The sequence below is a fragment of the Nothoprocta perdicaria genome, unplaced genomic scaffold (genome assembly GCF_003342845.1).
Source record: "Nothoprocta perdicaria isolate Ctin4 unplaced genomic scaffold, notPer1 scaffold_74, whole genome shotgun sequence".
NCBI classification, from domain to species: Eukaryota; Metazoa; Chordata; class Aves; order Tinamiformes; family Tinamidae; genus Nothoprocta; species Nothoprocta perdicaria.
The window spans coordinates 969,280-989,560 of record NW_020456021.1 but is presented as its reverse complement, the minus strand read 5'-3'; the positions used below and the strand labels follow the sequence as shown (position 1 = coordinate 989,560).

The window sequence follows — 20,281 nt, the reverse complement described above, 5'->3', positions numbered from 1 at the left end:
GGGTAAAAATTGCATTTGTGGTTGCATTTTCACCTTAGCAAACTGAATGGACTGACCTTTAACTAGCACCTCTTGATACTGCTAAGAATTACGCTTTCCTGCTAAAATATCTATTTACATATTTAACATTAAGCTCCTTAAATGTGTTACAATTTTTGAAAGAGGACTAGCGTTAGTACTGTAAGCAACCTTGGAATGAATAATGGCCACAGTAACAAACGTGATCTGCATCTTATATATAAGGCATAAAACTTAAAAATATTCCCAAAGGAAATGTTCTTRGATCAACATTTTTTTTTTTGTGATTGCCTTAACCACATTTTTTCAGTGGTTTAAGCCGATTTAATTTCCTACTTCATAATTACTTGCTATCATTTTTTTAGAATGTTTTYAGAATGACCAGTTAGAATCATTATTAGATTTTTATCACCAACATTAGTAGAGTAACTTGGGTACAAATCCATAATCATCTGTAAGTTTGTACAGCATAAGTAATTTTACCTCACAAAGTCTCTAATAACAGAACACCAAATGCATGCAAATTACATAAACTTTAAGAGTCCTGACTGACCTGTTTTTAGTAATCTCAACATATTTTGTTCTATTCGAGCCATTATGGATTAAATTTTAATATTCTTTCAGAAGTCGAAAGAAGGCAAAGTCTCTTTTAAGAGTAGAGACAAGAAATTAAGAATATGAGTTTTATTGAACTAGCTATAACAGCCTCTGCAGGGATAGATTAGATGACAGATGACATCAAACACTTACAGAAGGTCCACTGGGTCCTGCTACACCAGGCAGTCCAGGAACACCTTGAAGACCCTGAAAATCAAAATGCACATGTATTGGACAGGGTATCATAGAACATGGTAACAGGCAGTTCTGGTTTAACTGAAAAACAAAATCTCAAGTCCAATCCAATCATCCTCCACTCTTTTCCACTTATACTCATGTCTTTTATATCTTTTTGTCTTCAGCCATGCAGATAAGAGCAGAATATCTCTTTCCTTAGAGATTATTTTATTTCCTGTCACTATAAAGTGTTTTGCTAGGAAGAAAAAGCATCTACTCAGACTTCTGAATGATACTTGATGGTATCTGCATAAGGTAATGCCTTCTGGCAGATTTAGATTTGGCTTTTTGATAATAAAACATTACATTTTCCACGGCATCTAATAACCTACCATCCCACTCATTCTATGGTACTGCAAAGCAGTGGATCCTGGTATCCACTTATTAGACATACAAGTGTGTAACTTATTATAGAAAATTAAGGTCAGATTTGAGGCCAGTCTGCATGACAATTGATTTGTTCTTCTGCCTCATTAAATTGACATGGACTCTGGGGGAACTTTAGACTTGGAAAAGCTAAATGCCTATGTCTGAGCCAATTGCTCTAAATGCCCTTTCTACTCCGTGAAGTGAAAGAGGTTGCTCTCAATATTGACTCACGTTACCTGCACTGGGTGCCTGTGCTCTGGGAAGAGTAATCACTTCAGGCAAGACATTTTTCTCATGTTAAATAYGGGATTTGAAACAACATTGCTAAGCCGAAAGTAAAGAAATCCAAAGAAGTCAGAAGCCCTGAAAGAAGGGCTCTGAGGGAAAGTCTGAAGGGAAAACTTCAGATGGAAATAAAGAAGGAATGAATGGAGAAAGTCTAGTTTCCTTATTCTTGTCCCTCCACACACAAGAAATTGATCCGCTTCTTCACTTTTTCAGAGGGGCTTTCCAACAGATAATGTTTTCTTTGGCCATTTTAAATTGCTTTAATCTTGCAATAAATATGGTCACCCATTATATAAGATAGGTGACTCCTTGCTCTAAAACACACCTTTCCATAAGGAAATGCATTCTAAAAAAGAACRATTACTGACTTTTTTATCTTGGGCTACGGTAAAATTCAAGACACCTTAAGTAATGAGATTGACTTTACAGAGTAATATTAGAGTAAATGACCTTTCTCTCTAGAGGAGAGAGGAAAGGCAAACATATAACCCTGTGTTAAAGAGGCAAGTAAGGCACTTTAACTTACTGCAATATTAAATGTGGACAAGATTTCACTTGAATCTTTTATCATGATGATTAATATATTTTACACATCTCTGATTTATATTATCTATGTATTATGTTAGAGAAAGCAGCTTCAAACAAATTGTAAAGGTTTATTTGAAAGCACTCTGAAGTGTAAGAGAGATTTCCATTCATTCCAAAGAACTAGCGATTACGTTTTGAAAAGCCCATTACATCTGGATACTAATGAAATCACACAGATCTAAGAAATGCAGACCCATTAACTTAAAAACAACTCTTTTATAAAAGTGTTTCTATGTCCTCACATGTGTCTGAAAACAAGCTATCCTGTCCCCTCATAATGTAGTGATCAAATGCTGTTGCTTTATTTCTAGTCTGGCAATCTGCTAAATTCTAGAGCAAAGCAGCCAGGCAGATATATATCTAGTGCTTTCTTTATTATTATTATTATTATTATTACTATTATTATTATTATTAATTTATTATTTATTATTTATTATTTATTATTATTACTAATTATTCTCATATAACTGTTTATTCCTTTGAACCTGGGAGCCTGAACAACACAGACTTTGGGCAAATTAACTCACTCTCTTACTACATTTATAAGTTTAGCTCTAAAGAAATATAAAACGAACAAAAATAATTTTACCTCTTTCCCTCCAAAAAAACACCCCTGTAAATAAACTCAGAATTTCTCTCCTATTTTCCTGGTATTTTCTCTTGTAGCCAGATCTTCGATTTAAAAGCAAATACTCTTTATTTATCAAGGATCAGCTGGGTACTTTCCCTTTTCAGAGGGTTCAAGAAATTGTTTTTAACAGACTGCTCATTTTAACTCCTTCAGTTGACAAAGGTCACTGAAAACGTATTTATTTATTCAGATCTATTTGCTTAATGCCTTTTGCTATGTTCACTTTTTTTAAAAAGAATTCACTCACGAACTTTTAACTACAAGTATTTTAATTTAATATGAAAGCTATTGTAGATATTTGAGATTAGACGTTATCAGTTATATGACTTTTTTGCTCATCTTTGAGATAAAAATAACTCTTAATAACTCAGTACATGATGTAAAATACTGTACATATTTTAAATTGTCTCTTCAAATATATTTAAGAAAAACACTAATTAGTGATGATTGTTTCCCTGTTAGCATTTGCCTAATGGAATATTTTTGAAAGTGAATATTAAAGAACTAACACCATGAAAACAAATTTCTTTTAAAACATGAAGAATATTTTTTGAAAATATTTGACATTTACTCATTTCTTGCTCTAGCTTATGATATTAAAACTTACCATTTAAATCTTGTGAGGCTTTGAAATATATAAACGAGCAAAACCATTCGTGTGAAGATGAAATAGCTTTTTAATTGAATAACTTCATTTAATCTTGAAAGCTCAGCATGAGGGGCTATTCATAGCAATATGTGACTATTTCAACAGTTGTAATGAAATGAATATTTTATGCATTTAATTCTCAGCTTAGTTCTTTATTCCAGTTTGGATAAGAATGTAACTGAAATTAAAAAAAAAAAAAAAATTACCTCATCACCCTTCTCTCCAGGAAGCCCAGGAAATCCACGCTCACCTTTGTTCCCCTATAAAAATATAGTATTCAAATAAATACTTTCCATTAGCAGCACAACAAATATCATGCTCTGTAAAGGGTTTCATAGCACATATTTAATATATGCTAGAATGAAGAGCTTATAGCACAGAGAGGAAACCTAAAATAGAAAAAAAAATCTGCCCTGAAAGTTTTAAAATGTGCCTCCTATTGATGGTGTTGACAAGCCATGACATTGTTTATCCTGTAGGTAGATTAGTCAAAAAGACTCATGGAGATAATACGGTTTCAGCTCATAAATTCCAGAGAGTTCAAGTACTTGTTCAAATTAAGWAAGTAGACTTTCAGGATTGTACTACATGCCAAACCAGGTGGTATTTGATCAATCACAGTAAAGCACAAGCTTGACTGACTTCAGTGCAACTTCATGTCCCCGTGGACCTGAGGAGTTAGTCCCACGAGGAACAACTTGCAAATACACAGAACAGGCCAATTACCACATACTTGACTGATATATGGGAGGGCAGCTTTCTTGCATGACTGACTCACTTAAAATAAGCCTAAAGATAATAAAGCACTATTGGATAATTAAATCTGAGCTGTCTTTAGGTGATGCAGGATAAAAGCTTGACTTGGTACCCAAGTAGGGCTAATTTGTTCAATCATTAGAAAGATGATTGAGAGGAGAGGAAGGAGAGATGGAGAGAAAACTGATACTAGCTCAGGAAAGAAGGGCTGAATTTAAAAAATGTTTGAAGCTTTAGGGTGCTCAGACACTATAGACAAAGCGTTAAGACTGACAGATGTAAGAATTTGATCTTTTTATTTTGAACGAACAACAAAGCAAGCTAAAGCAATTTCTTCAAAACAAACAAACAAATAAAAATAAAACTCTTACCTTTGGCCCCTCTCTACCAGGGATGCCTGGAGGACCTCTTATGCCAGGATCACCCTGAGGAACAGACACAAAGCGAAGTGATAATAACCACTTCCATTACAAGGGTGGAAGACCTGAGCTATGTTAAGTTACAACTGCTGTTTTCCCTCCGTGCCTTTGTGCCTATCACTACTTGATGAGCATCCTTCTATTTTCACACTTACTGCTATAGAAACATGGACTTTACTATTTTTACAAACGTTCCATTAGAAATACCTATCTTTTTTGCTCATGAACAAAGAAATACTAAATCAATTATTTGAATAAAACATGTTGAGTTTCAATAATTAAAATAATGCTACAATTTGTAAGAAGGAAGTTAGAAAAATATGGTGCATACTATTAGGACAAGTTTGGAAATAATGTGAAACAGATGTAAATCCGACAATATAAAGTTGTTAAAAATATGTCCAAATGTAGGATTTGGGCTAAATTATTTTCATAGCTCTGAGACCACRGAATTGCAGTAAAAGGAAATAATATATGTAATTAATTAAAATATATAATATATACATATAATTAAGATAAGRTATACTTAATTTCTTATTACCACGTATCTTTATCTTCCTAGTCTCAATCTGTTTTATGAGATAATGACATTATTTCCTTTAAAAAGAGATAGCACAGCATTTTCAAAATGTGAAAATGAGTTGTTCCACTTTTTTTAACTTCAAAGTAGCCCCATTTTCCCTTAGAGTTAAGAAATGTTCAAGATTTAAAGATTACTCAAGTTAGAAGGAAACATCAGCGAAAATGTCAGCAAAGTGCACAGAAATGTATAGAACCTTGTTGACATGAGCAAAATTTCCTCATTCACAGCTTCTATTAGTGCTATTACTCAAAAGCCCTCTTTGGAGGCTCAAAAGAAGTCTCACTCACTTCTACACAAAAGATTTATTCCCATTTCCTTCCCTCTCTCTCTCTCCCCCCAACTCTCACATGCTCTTCCCATATTCAACCCATTTGAACACAAGCTTTTCACCTCCATTAGCTTCACTCTTGAGAAGACTCAGAAATGCCTTTATTTTGGATAGCACCAAATATCTGTATTTAGATTTCAGCCCTCTATTCTCTTTTAAAGGATGAGTTAGGAATGAAAGCCACTTGTTAGTCTTACCAGTTTCAAAACTGCAGTTATCTTAATTTAAATGATTCTAATTATCTTAAATTAAATGATTAATTAAATGATAAATTAAGTGCTTTGTTGGGAGAAACATCTTCCAGCTCAGTTTTAATCTTATAAAAGTACTAACCACAAAATACATAAGAGATAGGGAGAATGAAGCATGAAGAATCAATAAGACAGAGAGATGTCACAGGAGAAGGACATGCATGTACACGAGAAACAAGATAGTGTTACAGTTAGAAAGGATGAGGGAAAACCCCTGTAAAAGAATTAAAGAAATATAATTTGGGAATGACTAAGTCAATAAGCCATAAGTACATGCATTAATAACAGAAAGGAGAGTAGAATAATATGTCTCCTTATGTTTTTCATGTAAAAATTCTCTTTGTATTATTGCAGGCCACATCACATGTTATTATTTTTTAAGATAATGTCATAGAACTTCCACATTATTTTCGYCCTTTGCTATATTCCCAATATCAAATGCTAGAGCACAAAGCAGAGAATGGTAGAAGCAATTCATACATGGACTGGATGCACCGAACAGGTACCTGCCAGTAAATTAACTCRCTTAACATTCAATAACTATATTCATTTTTATGAAAAGAGAAAAAATCTTATCAAACACTCTTGTTTGTATTATTAATAATACTGTTAAAACTGATTTAATAATAATATAATTAATAGTAATTTTAATAAGTACTAATAATACTAAACATTCTTGTTTATTTTTTTTTTTTAAACAAAATGAGAATTAACAAAAATCTCAAAATGATTTTCGGAAAGACCAAATAGGACCTCACCTAACCAAAGGAAAAGTGCAAGCACACATTTTGGTTTAAAAAGTATGCTCATGACAAAGAGCTATTTAACCACAGAAAATTTTTACCTTCAGTATAGTACCCATGTCTCCCACAAGAGGCAGTGCAATCTGAAATTAAAAAAGAGCAACTACAATTAATATTTTGCATGAATAATAATTTACACAACATTGATTCTCATAGGTACTCAAAAGTTCATATTGTTGCATACATAGTTTGATTACATATATTCTGTCTGAAACTACTATTAAAATTCTATACAAAAATCAAGGATTCAAATGCAGTTTTAATGCTCAATTCCACTGTTAATCATTTTTAAAAATTAAATATTGATGTTCTTGTAGCCAGCCATTAAGAGCTCATCACTGTTGGAAATTCTCAGACACAATTCTCACTGCATGATTATCTTCAGTGTTTTCCTCCTTTTTTCTCCAAGGCTTTGACATTATTGTGAACTGTAGCATGATGTGCGAAGATAACAAAAATAACTTGAACAAGCTAGCTCAAAAACTGGAAATAATCCAGCCACAGCAACACAAGTGCCAAATATAGTGTTGTGCCCTGCTTTTAAACATTAAGAATTAGTGCAAAACTCTGTGGTGCCACAAAGCAACAGCCAAATTGCTACCAATGCCAAGGATATCTCAGTTAAAGCTTAATTGATAGCTTCACACTGTACTGTACTGGGTATCTGCATCTGCAGATTCCCAAGTGTTGTTGTTAATCTTATTTGGAAAGACTGCTTGTAAAAATTGACTGAACTGGTATCATCACCTTCAATTATGAACAGACTCTTCAGCTACCAAACCTCATTTCTTTAAACCAAGAAATTATTCTTGCAATTACTAAAAGAAAGACCTAATTCTGTGTGTAATTGGATGATGTTTTTCCAATCTCTTTCATCAATTTCAAATTCTAAAAATGAAAAATATATCATTTTTATTAAAAAAAAAAATGGAAAACATTTTTTAGCATATTAGRAAAAGTGCCTGTTGGTAGCAGTGAGTTTCACATACCAGATGAACAGAACCCCTGTTGAACATACTTATAGGACTACACCATTTACAATGTAGCTTTACCACCTCTGAAATGCATGTTGAGAAGTGTTTTCCATAGTAAGATATTGCCACATAATATACTTTTAAAAGCATACACATATAAGCTGTGAAGTCAATCTCTGACATAAATGCAGACTGAATACAGACCATGTCATTACTCTTAGAAGCATACAGTAAATCTTAAAAATAATAAAAAACCCACATCCTTACAAAAATCATGGCCTGATTTTTTATCCTCCTCCTTGTAAAAACTTTTTAGAAATAGTTCAGACTATTATCACATCTCCTCTTCCTYTTTTTTTTTTTTTTTTCTAGACTACAAAACCTAATTCCTTCAGTCTCTGCTGTTTAAGCAGTCTCTGCCTTTGTTTAAGCTTTAGTATCTTGTGAAGATAGGGACTCGAGCTAGAAAGGGATCCGATAACGCATAGATGATATTAACTTGGGCATGAATTTGCTGGACTATTTGTTATTTCCTAAATCTTCCTTTTAGAAGACTGTCTCTAAAGAGAGACAGTATTTCAAGAGAGTATTGTATTTCAAGAGAGTATTGCAGAAGGCAATAATTCTGCTATGAACATTTATAAAACAAGTTCTGCCTTTTTTTTGCAGTGATATCAGATTCCCTCCTTGTATTTAGTTTACAAACATACTGTGCCTTCTGGCACCTATTCCACTTATGTATTTTGGTTTTCCTATTAAACAATTCATGCTCATCTGTCTTGAGTTTCATCTTGCTGATTGTAGGCTGTCTCTCGGAATTTTAAAATTTGATTATATCTTCAAAAAGCTTGCAATCCAACCCAGACTAGTTATAGATTTTATATCTATTTCATTATCCTAATCAAATTAAAACATTAAAAAGAACCAGACATGGGAGGGACTTCTCTTCCCAAGTCTGACCATAATCTGTGCTAGTTACTCACATTTGTATTTTTGATAATCACTGATTATATATCAATTAATACCACAGCAATTTTAGCTCATTTATGAAAATACCATGAGGACAATGTTTTTATTAAAGGACAATTTTATTAAAACTGAAGTGTGTAACATCACTGCTTCCTTGTATCTCCTGAAAAAGTTAACCTGCTAAAGGAGAAATCTGATTTATTCCATGATTATTTCTTAACGAATTTCTTAACAAATTTCATTCTAACATTTTTGTATCTCCACAGTATCATCCATATCATTGGTACTGATAAGGCAGTTTTTAAAAATACTTATTTCAAATCTTTCCAGCGATTAAAGTTGCATTCAGCTGACCTATTATAATCTAGTTCCTTTTCTATCCACCTTCTCTATGAAGATATGTTTTMTGTTGTATTTCTCCCTTCTCCAAAAGCTTCAGTTTTCAAAGTACTCAAAAAAACTAATAATTCAGAAACTGCTCTGCTCCAGCAGATATTTATATTGTGTCTAAAAGCTCTTTAACCTATTTTTTCTATTAATTTTTAAAATATTTTTTCTGAAAACACTTTTTTTTTTTTCCTGTGGACAATGAAAATCTACTGAATTCTTCAGGTGTCTCTGCTCAGACTGTAATCTGATTTCACTCATTATTAAATACTAAAACTATATCTTACTATTTATGTCCACAGGGCCTATTTCTTGGTTTTATACTCATCTCTAATGAAAAATCTCACTGCACTGTGCTGCAGCTGGATTTGAGGGATATGAGGGAAATTCCAAAATGAGGGAAATCGACCAATAATATAGTTGGACTAACCTATGCAACATGAGAATCACTGCTCCAGTGACTGATGCTAATGCAGGTACCAATTGACCCATTGGCACCACTGAAAAATAATGTATTTCATGATYCTGATTCTTGATGCTATGATGTGTCTTAAACAAACACTACTTTTTGCATGAAGAATACTATCATTGTATCTCCCTGCTTTTCTAGAACTATGCCTTTGGGTAAAATCTCTTAGAAAAGATAAAATCCTACTAAACCAACAAGAACACAAGCGAGTTTAACAATACTTTATTTTAAGCTCTGGTTTGACTTGTTTCTTCCAGTCATCTACAGATTTTTATTTTGCTGATGGGATACATTCCAATAGCTGCTGAGGGAATTTAGAAAGCTTTTCACTGTCATAAAAGTGCCTGTAAGCACTGGTTTCTAAACAAAAAGTTACTTTATGAAACTTCTGATGCAGTCGTGGGAACTCTTAGTTTCAGCTGATTCAAGACAGGAGCAGGAATAATGACTACAGGCTTGCTGTTTGGGAAATTTTGCAGATTTTGCAGGGACAAGAGACTCTCTTGACTCCCATCTAAAGCATGCAAGTATCTCTAAAGGCACAATTTGGCCTGAAGCAAGAGTTGACTTTATGGCTCTTGCAATGTTGAACTTTACAAAATCTGTAGAGCCATAGCACTGTTGCATACAAATACACTGCTATAATACTCAAGAGGAGATAACAACTCCAAAAACTAGTTGAAGGTTCAGAACTCATTTAGTGKTTTTTTTTTTTTATAACTTAGACTTTTTTTTTCATTAGAGTTAAAGGAAACTAATCACACTACAGGCTAATTCTTTTCAGAGCTTCATTAAAAATTCATGCTTTCCTAATACAACAGAGCAAAACTAGTTTTCAGAATCCGAAAACTTTCTTTTTCAATCTTGTAACACAGGAACCATCAAAATATGTTCCTGCAATTTTATACTACACATAAAGAATAATTTTTTTCCAATATATATTTATACATGTATATAGGTATATGTATATATACATATATTTWTATATATATATAAAAATATGAAATAGTTCTTTTATACAGAATTACTCCTGCATATGCAGGAGATACGCTATACCAAGTTAAAGCTGGAGCAAACTCTACTACACAAACTGCATTACCTGAAAACATGAAATTTATCATACAAATGTGGACACAAGATAATTTACACTGCAAAATAATATAATGAGAATAACAAGTGCTTTGCTAATTGAATAATTGATTTAACTTATTCATTCAGACTTCCCACAAAAAAATATTACTACCAAATTGAAATATTAGTACAAAGCAAATATGCAAGAATCCTGTGTATACATACAGGATCACCTGGAGGGCCTGGAAGTCCTGGCTTTCCATCTCGTCCTGGAGTGCCCTAGAAATTTAAAATTCGAATCAGTAGCCTTATATCATTGACAAGGGACATGTTATTTTTTATGGGCTATCTGCAAGACTGTTACTTACATTAATTCCTGGGGTACCTGGAGTTCCTGGTAATCCAGGGGGTCCTCTAGGGCCCTACAATCAGGAAAAGTTATTTTGGATTTAAGAATTTTTTCTCTATTGTAAACTACTTACAATTCAATTTTTTTTAATATATATTACTCAGAATACTTATTCTTACCTGGACACCTGCTGATCCAGTTGGACCCATTGGACCCTGCAAGAAAACCCCAAATAATGAGCAAAAATGAGCAGTGATCACCAATGCAAAAGTTCAGAGCAGTCACAAAGCCTCCCATGGCTGAAGGCAAAACACATTTTTGCCTTTTCCACTAGCAGCATGTATTTCAAAATGCCACCACCCTCAATGTAGACTAAACTACACACAGGATGGATTTTGCTGACAACTGCAAACAATTGCTGATTGCAAACAGACCCAGTTGGTCTGGAGGTGTCTCAACACCACTCGCATTAAGCCTATGTGCAATGTAGCCATCAACTCCTTCTGGTCTCTYGATACCCACTTTTGAGTGAAAAACTACAGTTTTCACAGAGTTTATCCTGATAAAAGGAAAAGATGCTGAGCTGGAAATCAGTAGGTGGAGGAGAGTTYGTGTCCTTACTGTTTATTATGCCTTATCTACAATGATGGCCAGTGAGAAGCCCAAATTGTTGGTGTGTTGGARTACTTACTGGTGATCCCTGAATGCCCAGGCCAGGAGGCCCCATCTCCCCAGGAGTTCCTTGCACACCAGGGAGTCCTCGTTCTCCCTGAAAGGATAGAAACCTTTCAGYTAAATCTGCTCTGAAAATGTAATCTAGCCCATAATCCTATACTTTCAGAAACAGGAATTAAAATATTTTTTTCTGTACCTTGGGTCCCCGTGGACCTGGGTTTCCAGGAATACCAATGGGACCCTAAAAAGAAACAAAACAAAACAAAACAAAAATAGAAAAGCAAAAGGATAGTTCTATTTTGAAGTCAAAGAGACTGGCTAAATCTTATTACCTAAATTAGCCAGCCTTTACAAATAAACTATCATACATTTAGAATGTGTGTTCCTTGTTAAAACCACCGCAACTAGGACTATGTGTGTTGCACTAAACAATACAAATTTCCAAACTGTATCTTCAATGCACTTAAAATATTAGTATTGCATGTATTTTGACTTTGGAATTGCAGCTGATTTTTTTTTTTCTGATTCCTTTCACTGCACCATGAGAATTCTTTAATTATTTTCCCTAAAAAAACTGATGTCATAAAAGCCATTTCGGAGTATGGACTTACTGGTGCTCCTGGCAGACTTGATCCAGGAGGCCCCACTTCACCTTTTGGACCTGGATGCCCAGGTGGTCCCATAATCCCACCAGGGTCCCCCTACAAGACAAATTTCGATCATTAAATGGAAAGTCATCTGAAAATACATACTTATCATGTATCTGTACTTTTTTTCTCCTCAATCTTCCAATATGGGTATGATGACAAAATCTGGCCAATAATTCCAAAATAACATCTTCTCAGTCGCTCTCACAGTCACTGTTGTAGCTGAATTCCAACTAAGGGAATGCTTACACAGCACAAAGCAATGCCATAAGGAGATCCCAAATGGGGCTGAGACCTGGAGGCAGAATTGTGGCATTGGTTCTCCTCCAAGATTAATTATTCTGGCTTCAAGTTAAAGGTTTACCTCTAGTAAACCTAGTGTGTGACTAGGACATTCTGCTGAAAAGGCTGTTCCACTTTCAGGGCCTGAATTGGTTTTTCTGAACTGTGTAGGCTATGTCTAAGACCTCAGTTGAACCTCTCTTGAAATAATACCTACGTTGGTATTCTARAAAGCAATTATGTTTTCATATCGGCCTGCGGCATCTCTGAGGAAGAGATGCAGATTGTTTTTTCTTTTTCATTTTTAAATCAATTCATTTAAATCAGAGAGAAGAGCTACAATAGGATGGAAGATTATTTCAGGAGCAGTCAAGTATATTCTAACATGCACAGTTTAATTAAAAGCAATTAAAACATACCTTTTCTCCTTTATCTCCTGGTTTTCCTGGTATCCCTTGATCTCCTGGTAAGCCCTTGAATTAATTAAAAATGTAATTTTGCATTTTTATCGCATACTCCCTTAAAATTTATCTACAATTACAAATGAAAATGAGTTTATCGGCTTATTTACCTTGCATTAATACTGGCCCAGATGTTGACAGAGTTCAAGCTAATGAATGTTAATTTGTTCAAATATATGTATCATTTTCCTTTAAATCAATACTTTTTACTCAACATTATTTCTAGGTCCTACCAGGGCAGAGCAGCAGAGTCCCAAGATTAGTTTAATTTAACTTCCAAACAATCCCAAATCTTGAAAATGAAACATTTTTCAGGGAAGATGGTAACAGGTACAAAAATGAGTTTCAAATTATAAACACAGATCTTTTGTTATAAAGGACCTCAAGATTTCCTACATCATTTATGTAAATGTCATTTTTTACTTCAAAAAATCACTAACTTCCTACTCCTGCATATCACTTAGTTCCTTAAACTCCTTAAAAATATTTCAAGGGATATATTAAAATATTTTAGCAAAATAACTGTATTCCATTCTTTTTTTTTTGCCTGATTCTCCTTTTCGTCTTCCATATTTTGCTTTTAGCTCCAGTATATTCTTTTCCCCGTTCATCAAAGAGTTGGTATAAATGCAGAGAAATCAAATCTAATCTAATCCAATCTAAATAGAAACCATTCGAATAATTCAGAAGTTTAAATTCATTGCTCATGTTTTCGTACTATGTTGGAACAAATACAGAAAACTTTTCCCATAACTCTCTTCAATGCTATTCAGACAATGTTTTTATAAAGCATTTTGTTAAGAACCCCAGTGGCTAAACTAAACAGTCATATCCATGTCCATCTACACATTAATGTTCTGAGGAAAAGCCACAGAAATCCATATCACTCTTATTTTGCCTTGCAGTGTTAAATATTGCTTTGTGAGAATCTGTATCGGAAGGATGATGACATTTTCATGTAGGTAATGATGGTTCACCAGCTCTGTGCTCTCTATAGAGAGACAGCTACTTGTTTCACACACTCATCCAAATTAAAGGCATGAGAAAAAAATGAAATGTAGCTGAATGGAAAATATTTTGCTTTTGCTAACATGAAATCATTACAAGAATAAGTGGAAAGTTGAATTTACCAGTTATGGATCAGATATCATGTCCTGCCCTATCCCCTTTTGGTGTTGATATAAAATACATACACTCTTGCTGTATTTTTTCTAAGGATTTCTCAGGGTTCCTTTCTCCTCTTTTTTCTCCACAATCAAGCATAAAAGGCATATTAGCAAAGGAAAGAGGCAAATCTTATCTGTGGATGGTTCTTTGATGATGTAAGTGAAAGTAAATTATGTTCAATCTTTCATAATTCTTATCATGCTGCACAGGACGAATGATGTTGATTGTTAATTTACAACGTTCCACACTTAGCACGAAGGTGATACAGATGCACTGGATCTCTGGTCAGGCCCCTGCTGGTACGAGAGACCTTGTCCATCGATGAAGATCCATGTGGCTGCTGCCCAGAAGTGCAATGCCCACAGACACACTCATTTCCCCATGATGCCCGTGCTTGGCTTGATGAGCCCTGACCAGGCAGATGGGGGTCTCTGCCACCCCAGGGGCATAACAGGTAGAGTGAGATGAAAGGTTTTACCCTGCTTGATCATCTCACACTTTCACTCACTCACTTCCACCCAAGCTCTGTGGAAATTGCCCTGCTTTCTGGATCTTTCCCCCAACAAAGATCTTCACTCACTTATTTGTATATTTATTTTCCCCCTTTTTTCCCATTTCTTCCTTCTGAAAGTACTTCTTCCTTTTGGGAAGCCTCTTCCTTTTCAGTATCGCTTCTTCCTTCTGGAATCCCAGTCCTGTGGCTCTTGCAAYCTGAACAGTCCCCATGAGGGAGCACAACCAGTGCTGAGAATCCTACTCGGTGGTCCTAACTGGTGCCTCTTTCTTAACTGCAGAATTTGGGATGTGCCACTTTTGTTTAGCCCAGATGCTATCAAAATTTACAACCAGCTCCATTTGCAGCTAGCAAGTAGCAGGTCAAAAGTTCAGTTTGGGACATTTACCCACATATACACAACTATCTGCTGCCTGTCAGTGTTCACAATTTTAGCTATTTTTCACCTATAAGAGTCATACAGAGATTAATGATAATTTATAATTGTCAGTAACCCACTATACAAWTGAATTGAAATACCAGCTGAGAATCATAAAAATAAGCTCTTATTACACCTTCTGCACAGCATTTTGGCAATTTAATCTTTTGAACACTAATTTAGAAAAGGYCTTCTATTAACAGATAAATATTAATAAATGTATTACTGCATTCTACTCAGGTTGGAGAACTAAATCTTTCAAGTTTCAATAAAAATGTGGAAGAGATGAGCCTGGCTATGATTCTGAGTTTTACTCACAAATCTGACCTAAATGCTAAATGATAAGCACTGCTATTTATCTTGTTTATCTCACTAATCTTCCTCACTTTTAATGGCATGTGTTTAAATCCTTAGGATATGCTTACTTTCCCTGTTTCTCCTCATCTTCCTTCACACACAATGTCTTTTCCAGTTCACTGTTTAACATCTCTATTCAAACTGCTAGAGATCCTTTCAGATTTTAATCTACTCTTCTGAAATAGGATTTAGTAGAGTTAATTTTCTGTGAATAATGACATTAACATTTGCATTAGCATCCTTACTTGCTTGTGTAGATGGTAACACAGCATATTGYAGAACTGTATACTGAGCCACAGCGTAGCACTGTGTTTCAAAGGCTCATTTCTACAGTACCACTCACAGAGAGTACCAGCAATATAACTCATGTGATACTGCTGCACTAGGTAACTGTTCCTACCCTGTGCTTCTAGAGGTTAGTGAAAACACAAAACACATACAGCTTCTCCTGGTAGTCCACTGGGTCCAACAGGTCCTGGAGGTCCTGGCAGTCCCTGTGAGATGATATAATACACACTTGAGACAAAAGTCCCTGTAGCACTTCAGTATAAAGCCTTCTAGTAAACACACACACATATAAATGCACACATGAAGTTTTACTCAGTTAATTTTGCTCCCTTAATCTTCTAACGAGTAGTCCCATAAATCTCCACATAAAGGCACTACCTAAGAAAGACCAAAGAGGGCTGCATCTGTTCAGCTTGTAGTGTTTTTTTCATGATCTAAGAGACTTTGCTACTCTTCTACTACCTGTCAGTATTTGCAAGGAAGAGCTGAAATTGAAGTTAATTACTGGGGTTGGAAGTGTTGCCCTTGCTTAGGCCTGAAGAATGTACCTATTCACCCCCTRAGGAACATGACATATATGAAGAGTTTTGAGTGGTTAACTTCTTAGTTTTCTTTTCCAGCTTCATTTGACAGAATTACAGAGATCATCTGAACTCCTGATGRTGTTTAACTTCAGAGGAATAAACCATTTTCTTCAAATCAAAGCAGAGACTATGTTAAAATGAGCAATTTTATAGAATTTAAAACAAGAAATGCTAATGTACCTGCACTAGTTACTCCTTGCCTCTGTGCCCAAATAACATTTGAAATTTGAAGAAATTTTCATTATTGATACTGAAATCAACAATCTTTGAAATTGTTTGAAATCTTTCAAACTTTATGAACTAGCAGTAAAATTGTTCTGATATTTGCACAAAGGATTGGTATAAATTATTGAAGTCTGCCCTTTACTAGTAGCTGAAGTGTTGTAAGCACTCAGGGTCCTCTTGTATTACAACAAATGAAGACGACTGTAATGAATCCCACCTACCGGTGATCCTGGACTTCCCATGAGTCCAGGTGGTCCAGGGTCTCCTGTTTCACCCTAGTGATATTTTTTGAGAAAAAAATTCAAATTTACTGTCAAATCTCCCACTACCAGCTATACACACCAGCTATAAGAAGAATGTGTAAAAGTCAAAAAATACCTTATTTCCTTTCAATCCCTGCACTCCAGTTTCTCCCTGAAAATAGAAGATATGACCATAAAAAAYTGAAATTTAAAGTAAGATCAACTAAGACTTTAATGCACTACCTTAAAATACTACCACATAGCTCACAAATTTAACAAATTTTGAGAAAAAAAAAAGTTAAAAATGCTGATGCCTTGTGGAAACTTTGAAACGCATTAGCCTTCCAAAACAATTATCAGTTTTTCCTTACTGGCTCCCAAAACATTTACAATTGCATGAAAATGAAATAAATTTGCTTAAGAGCTTCTTCAGTCAAAACCTTATTCTTGCCCAATAAATCACGACTCTATTGGTGACATAGTATTCATCTCCAAAACAACACATTACTACAGTCTGTCTTATTTTGGATATTGCMATATGATTATCACAAGTATCTAAGCAACCATCACTTGTGTGTTAAAACAATGTTATTAGCTTCCGTCATATCCAACAAGAGAGGACAATAGTTAATTAAAAAAAAAAAGCAACACAAGTAAACAATGTGTTCTGAAAATATCCCTCAAAATAAAGAAACATTATGCACACAAAAAGAAAAATGGCTATAAGAAAATTGCYTGTGACCTCTTTTTGGAGTTTTCCAATGAGGTGCTTGATTTATCTGTTGCCTGATTGAACTGGTATATGCTCATATTAAATGTTACATTGTGAAAACTGATAGAGCAGTTAAAATAATATGGTTCATTCTACATAAAATTCTGTGAAATACATGAAAGTTAGAAAGAACCATAAAAAAAAAAAGTAATTGACTCATTTCAACTCATTTCAGGGACAAGAGGCAATCTATCTGTCCCAATCTTTCTGTTCAGAAATGCTGAAGATGACATTGTATTGCATCTCAGATTTTTATTATAACCTATGTGAACTTGATGCACATATGAGAAAGAGAAACAAAAAATAAGTTAACCTACATAACCAGTGAAGAACCACTAATAGAAGTATTAAAAAAAAAAAAAAAGGAAGATCACAGGAATCTCACCATGAATGAAATCACGCAGTATGAAAATCAGATCAAATATAGATTATTCACATCATCAATTCAAAGCTTTACTATACTTACTGGATCTCCCTTTTCTCCTTTTTCAGAAGGSTCTCCCTATGGAAATATCCAGAAGATGTTAACACTCACAGTGCTACTTCAGATCATAAATAGTACATCTGGCATCTCTGGTTTTAGTGAACAACTTTTGAAATAACTGGGTTTATACTTAAATAAAACACAAATATGTGGACTATGAAAATTCACTTGAGGGATAATGTTAATTTAATAATTACAGAATTATTAAATACAGAGGAATACAGAACACAGGGAGAAAACAGAGTTCTGCCATGCTYGGACTATAAATTGAGTGACAATGAGTTTAAGTATGTAAAAAACTGATGAATTCTCAAACAGAAATGTTTTATATTAAGTGACTAAATATTTCAGAAAAACTATTTATATGGAAAGGCATGACCAAAGAAGTCATTTGGAAGTCTAACACAGCAAGAWCGTCTGCTATTCTGTAGGGAACCAGGCATGTCACATTCTTCCAGAAAAAGGCAATACATTTCTCTTCCCCAGTAGCACCTTCCATTCCCGCCTCTCCTTTATCTTTCGTAAGAAAATTAAGCTGAAAGTAAAATAAAATGAACCAACAAAGCATATTTATGCATTTTAATTTTTTAAAGAAACATATCTTTTCCTATAGGTATTGATGATCATGTTTTATATTTTATGAAATGTGAGACATGCCTAAATCATCCGGCTTGAACTCATATAATTTTAAATTGGCATCCAATAAACATCTGAATGTATTTTAAGTTCTGTGAGTGGCTGGAACTGCAAAAAGCGACACATACACTCTCAAGATGGAGCTTCAGTAAATTACTAAGGACATTTAGAGTCCCACAACTTTTTGTGTATCTACATATTTTTTCTGACTCTGGGTTTATTTGCCAAGATTTGACTCATAATCAGTCTGTTCAGCCATTTCCTAGTATCATATCCAAACAGAGAAATAAAGAATTATTTTACCTTTTCTCCCTTTTCACCAGTTATTCCCATTTCTCCCTTTTGACCCTTTTAACAAAAGAAATAATAGTTACAACTTTTTTTTTTTTTTTTTCAAACAAATAGAAAGAAACTGTATTGAACTGCACTCTGTGTGGGGCACAATCTTAACTTTTATTACAAAGGAAATTTGAGATTTGATCATCTCCAAATTAATTTAAATTACTGTTTTCTACAGAAGACCTACAAGGCGACTCAATAAAAAAAAATGTTGGCAATCCTCTCACATATTTGGGAGGGCTTGCCTCTTTTCTTCCAAATTTAAAAGGCATCCAATTGTCAAAAATTCATTCCACTCTTTAAACAGAGCAGATGCCTATAAATAATACACTGTCAAAAGGTCTGGATTCAGAATTTGATCTCCATGTATTTTTTATAGGCTGATTATAAATATATTTTGTATAACATTCTCATTGTACAGAGAAATTACTTGAAGCATTCATGATTTACTATCAAAAATATATATTTTTTTTAAATTTCAACTTTTCCAAAGAGTTTTCCCCCCTCATTGGTATCCCATCCCATTGGACATGTCCCCAGTGTCACAGAAACCACACACAATTTTCCCTGAACTCTCCCTTTCTGGATAGCACAGGTAGAGAAAATAGCCTTACATGCAGTACCTGCAGGCTGGCACAAGTTGGGTATTGGACTACATTGCCAGTCACGTATAAACTGCTTTTCCTTCAAGGAAGTATCACAAAGATGGCAGAGACAGGCTTTGAAATTTCTTTAAATTTCATCAAAACTACTTACAACATCTCCCTTCTGGCCTTTAATTCCCGGTGTGCCTAGTAAGCCGAGTTGTCTTGCATCACTCTAGGAAGAAATAGTGTAAGAAAGATGAGAAAACAGAACATAATACCATACATATACTATGTAATTAGCATAACAATTTCATGTAGTTTACCAGTGTGTAAATTCGAAAATCCTAATTTACTATTAGAAAGTAATATTGAATTCCTCTGAGATACATAAAAATAATGTATTGCAGCAACTATTTGTCATATTCCATTCACACTAGTGAGAACTAAAACAATTCAACTATAGCAGTGAGAGAGAAAGAGATGGAAGGAGCATAATCAAGAGGCTCCTCAGAGAAAATAAATATAAGGAAGAGGGGTTCAGGTTTTAATCTTGCTTACATTCCATTGCACTGCATCTGTTTTCTGTAYAAGGTAAAGTAAAATATAAAGTAAAAAGCTTCTTTTGCGCAGATACAGACTCAGGGCAACACTATATGAGGGAAACATTTTCTTTAATAACAACAAAAAAAAAGAAACAACAAAAATTAGTTCAAGAAGCCAATGGCCTTGGAAAAGGACCTTGAGCCTGGCCCCAAAGAGTCTGAGTCCTAGGACATTTGCCACTGGYCTAAATGGGAACATTAAGCAAATCAAATCATCTTGTCCTGCTACAGTTTCCATATCTGTAAAATGTTATGATGCATAAAA

At 34.3% G+C, this 20,281-nt stretch overlaps 1 protein-coding gene across 1 annotated transcript in view; it reads right to left on the bottom strand.

Moving 5' to 3' along the window:
- Positions 1 to 20,281, bottom strand: part of COL19A1 (collagen type XIX alpha 1 chain) — a 179,789-nt gene that overhangs the window by 29,091 nt on the left and 130,417 nt on the right. The window contains exons 18-34 of the mRNA XM_026051330.1: positions 19,584 to 19,646; positions 18,792 to 18,836; positions 17,835 to 17,870; positions 16,733 to 16,768; positions 16,576 to 16,629; positions 15,698 to 15,751; positions 12,760 to 12,813; positions 12,023 to 12,112; positions 11,608 to 11,652; positions 11,428 to 11,505; positions 10,916 to 10,951; positions 10,756 to 10,809; positions 10,613 to 10,666; positions 6,559 to 6,600; positions 4,505 to 4,558; positions 3,584 to 3,637; positions 769 to 822 (exon numbers count right to left, since the gene is read on the bottom strand). Of these exons, the coding sequence (XP_025907115.1) occupies positions 769 to 822; positions 3,584 to 3,637; positions 4,505 to 4,558; positions 6,559 to 6,600; positions 10,613 to 10,666; positions 10,756 to 10,809; positions 10,916 to 10,951; positions 11,428 to 11,505; positions 11,608 to 11,652; positions 12,023 to 12,112; positions 12,760 to 12,813; positions 15,698 to 15,751; positions 16,576 to 16,629; positions 16,733 to 16,768; positions 17,835 to 17,870; positions 18,792 to 18,836; positions 19,584 to 19,646 (903 nt within the window). The remainder of the gene's footprint in view (positions 1 to 768; positions 823 to 3,583; positions 3,638 to 4,504; positions 4,559 to 6,558; positions 6,601 to 10,612; positions 10,667 to 10,755; positions 10,810 to 10,915; positions 10,952 to 11,427; positions 11,506 to 11,607; positions 11,653 to 12,022; positions 12,113 to 12,759; positions 12,814 to 15,697; positions 15,752 to 16,575; positions 16,630 to 16,732; positions 16,769 to 17,834; positions 17,871 to 18,791; positions 18,837 to 19,583; positions 19,647 to 20,281) is intronic.